General features: G+C 47.2%; 1 protein-coding gene across 1 annotated transcript in view; it reads right to left on the reverse strand.

Annotated features, from left to right (window-relative positions):
* Nucleotides 1-2,393, reverse strand: part of LOC108797996 (NADH dehydrogenase [ubiquinone] 1 subunit C2-like) — a 6,261-nt gene that overhangs the window by 2,990 nt on the left and 878 nt on the right. Inside the window, exon 2 of the mRNA XM_018569690.1 lies at nt 154-297. Coding sequence (XP_018425192.1) covers nt 154-297 — 144 coding nt within the window. The remainder of the gene's footprint in view (nt 1-153; nt 298-2,393) is intronic.

Here is a 2,393-nt window from a genome sequence, read left to right on the forward strand (position 1 = left end):
CCAAGACGTCGCGAGTGTCCCTCCATGTCGTCGCGAGTGTCCCTCCATGTCGTCGCGAGTGAACGCTCATGGCATCTGGAGTTTATTCCTTGATTGGCAGCAGGATGCCAATCTCAGCCGTCCCCGCCCCCAATCCACAGACAGTTAACATACCTTTATGGGCAAAGAGCTCTGGGTGTCTCTTCATGTAGTCAAACAACTCGCGATCCTTCTTGGCGTTCTTGTAGTTCTCTAACTTAGTCATGTGATACCCGAGGAACACACCAACAGTGGTAAAGAGTATCTGCCGGTGCACACCTGATGTTAAAGACAGGACATTCAGTACGTTGAGCACTTTTAAATAGCATTCTGCTTAAAGGCTGAACTCCGGGCAAAACAAACTACCCTGGCAGCGGGGCTCCCCCTGCACTGCAAGGGTTAAACGCCCTTTTACCCATAGGGTACCCAGAGAATTCGATATTTTTTCCCACTCCCGGAATTCAGCTGTAATGAAGTAGAAGTGTTTATTATTGGCAGTACTTCATCTTGTGGCAGAAAAAGAGATATGTGCCAATGACACAGGGCACCCAGCACTGGGATCACAATGCCATCTCTATCTGAAATGACCAGAGCGCCCTCTGCTGGCAACCTATTAGAACAGCCCGTCGTCCAAACTGAATTGCTTCCATCTTATACTGTATGCGTCAATATTTCAGTAAGGGCCCAATCACACATACATTGGCGACCTGCATTTCACCGCACCGGATCAACACAAGTCACATAGAAAACAATTGTTCACATCATGTGATGGGTGGTAAGCTGCGGAAAAATGCAAACATGAAATTCTCCCCTGACTTCCTGTCCTGCTGATAACGGTTTCCTCCACAGGAAGTGTTGAAAACTCTCCATCATCAACAGATTTAAAAAAACAAAAACATTTTCTATTTCTAACAATAGGGGTGGGCTGGAACCTTGTCAGATATTTCTTTTTGTGCACCCCGTTGCAGATTTTCCTTCACTTCCTGTCTGGCCAAACCGCTGCAAGCAGAACAAGCAGCGAGGGGAAACCTCACAAGGTCTCATTTACATGGGCAGCAAAGGGGCAATAAAACCAGGTGGTTAATGCGAGTTTATTACCACCCATCCCCCTCCTCTGACCGGAAACCTAAAATGGCGGCCACACGGCTGTGTACACATGCCGCGGTAAATCAAATTTTCAACAGCTATGCATCGGCTACACTGAGACTTTGTACTTTGTGTTTTTATACGTTTTAATAAAGACGTTTTTGAATAAAAAAAATAAAAAAATTCAACAGCACGTCAGTGCAACCACTCCACAACCGCATGCCCACCACTTGGCACGCAGATGCGGCGCAGTGTTGCAATGCAAAATCCCCCCATAGGATAAAAGAAAAGAACTGCCTGAAATTTTTTGGGGGGGCTGGACATACTTTAAATCACACATGACAATTGGATGTGACTGAATAAGGAAAAAGATGAGTGGGTGCTGTGACCACAATCAAGTAGATAAACATAGTGGGGGTGGGAGGAAAGATCGGGGTGTCTCACGTACATGACTGGAAGGTGAGTGCTGTATGTCCGGGTCCAGAAATTATATCTGGGCATCTCAACTCCTTCCAGAGCCGGGAAAAGGTCAATGGGAAGGAAACATCAGGTGGTGGGATATGAAGTATGAAGGTAGAGGGCAATAAAATGACGGGGTGTCTCTTCTGCTCCCAGGGTTGGATATTGGTGGATGGGGATAAGTTATTAGGGTGCAGAGTGTGGTCATGGAGGTGTATTACTAACGGGGGAGGGGCTCTCTCAGCAGCTCTCAAGGCAATAAAATGACGGGGTGTCTCTTCTGCTCTCAGGGATCGATATTCGGGGAAAAGAGAGGGGATATGTTATTAGGGTGCAGAGTGTGGTCATGGGATATATTATTAATGGGGGATCCTGCTCACAGGGTCACCTTGGTAGGGAGATGATGGGAGGTGTAGTATGGGACAGTATTCAGGCAACAAATCTCACCAACTTGGAGATTAGGGTACTGGCTGGGGGGGGGAAGATACGGGGTAGTGGGGTGTAGCAGTTATATTGAAAGTTAACTCCCACCTGTTCATTGAGATGGATAATAGGTAGATGATAAAGGGGTGGTGTATGGGATGCAGAGTTGGGGTAGTGGGGTACAGTGTAATATATATGGTAATGAGGGGTAAATCCAAGTGGAGGGTAGATGATGATTGGGGTGCCGTATATTTTGGGGTTGCGGTTTAGTACATAGTAGGGTATAGCCCATCCGATAGCAGGGCTGGGTACTGGGGAGGTGATGTGGGGGTGCAGTGTGTAGTATAACATGGGGGTACAGTACATTATGGAGGGTGTATCTCTCACTCACTCTGAAAGCCGGGTAC

The sequence above is a fragment of the Nanorana parkeri genome, unplaced genomic scaffold (genome assembly GCF_000935625.1).
Source record: "Nanorana parkeri isolate BGI_ZX_2015 unplaced genomic scaffold, ASM93562v1 scaffold1380, whole genome shotgun sequence".
NCBI classification, from domain to species: domain Eukaryota; kingdom Metazoa; phylum Chordata; class Amphibia; order Anura; family Dicroglossidae; genus Nanorana; species Nanorana parkeri.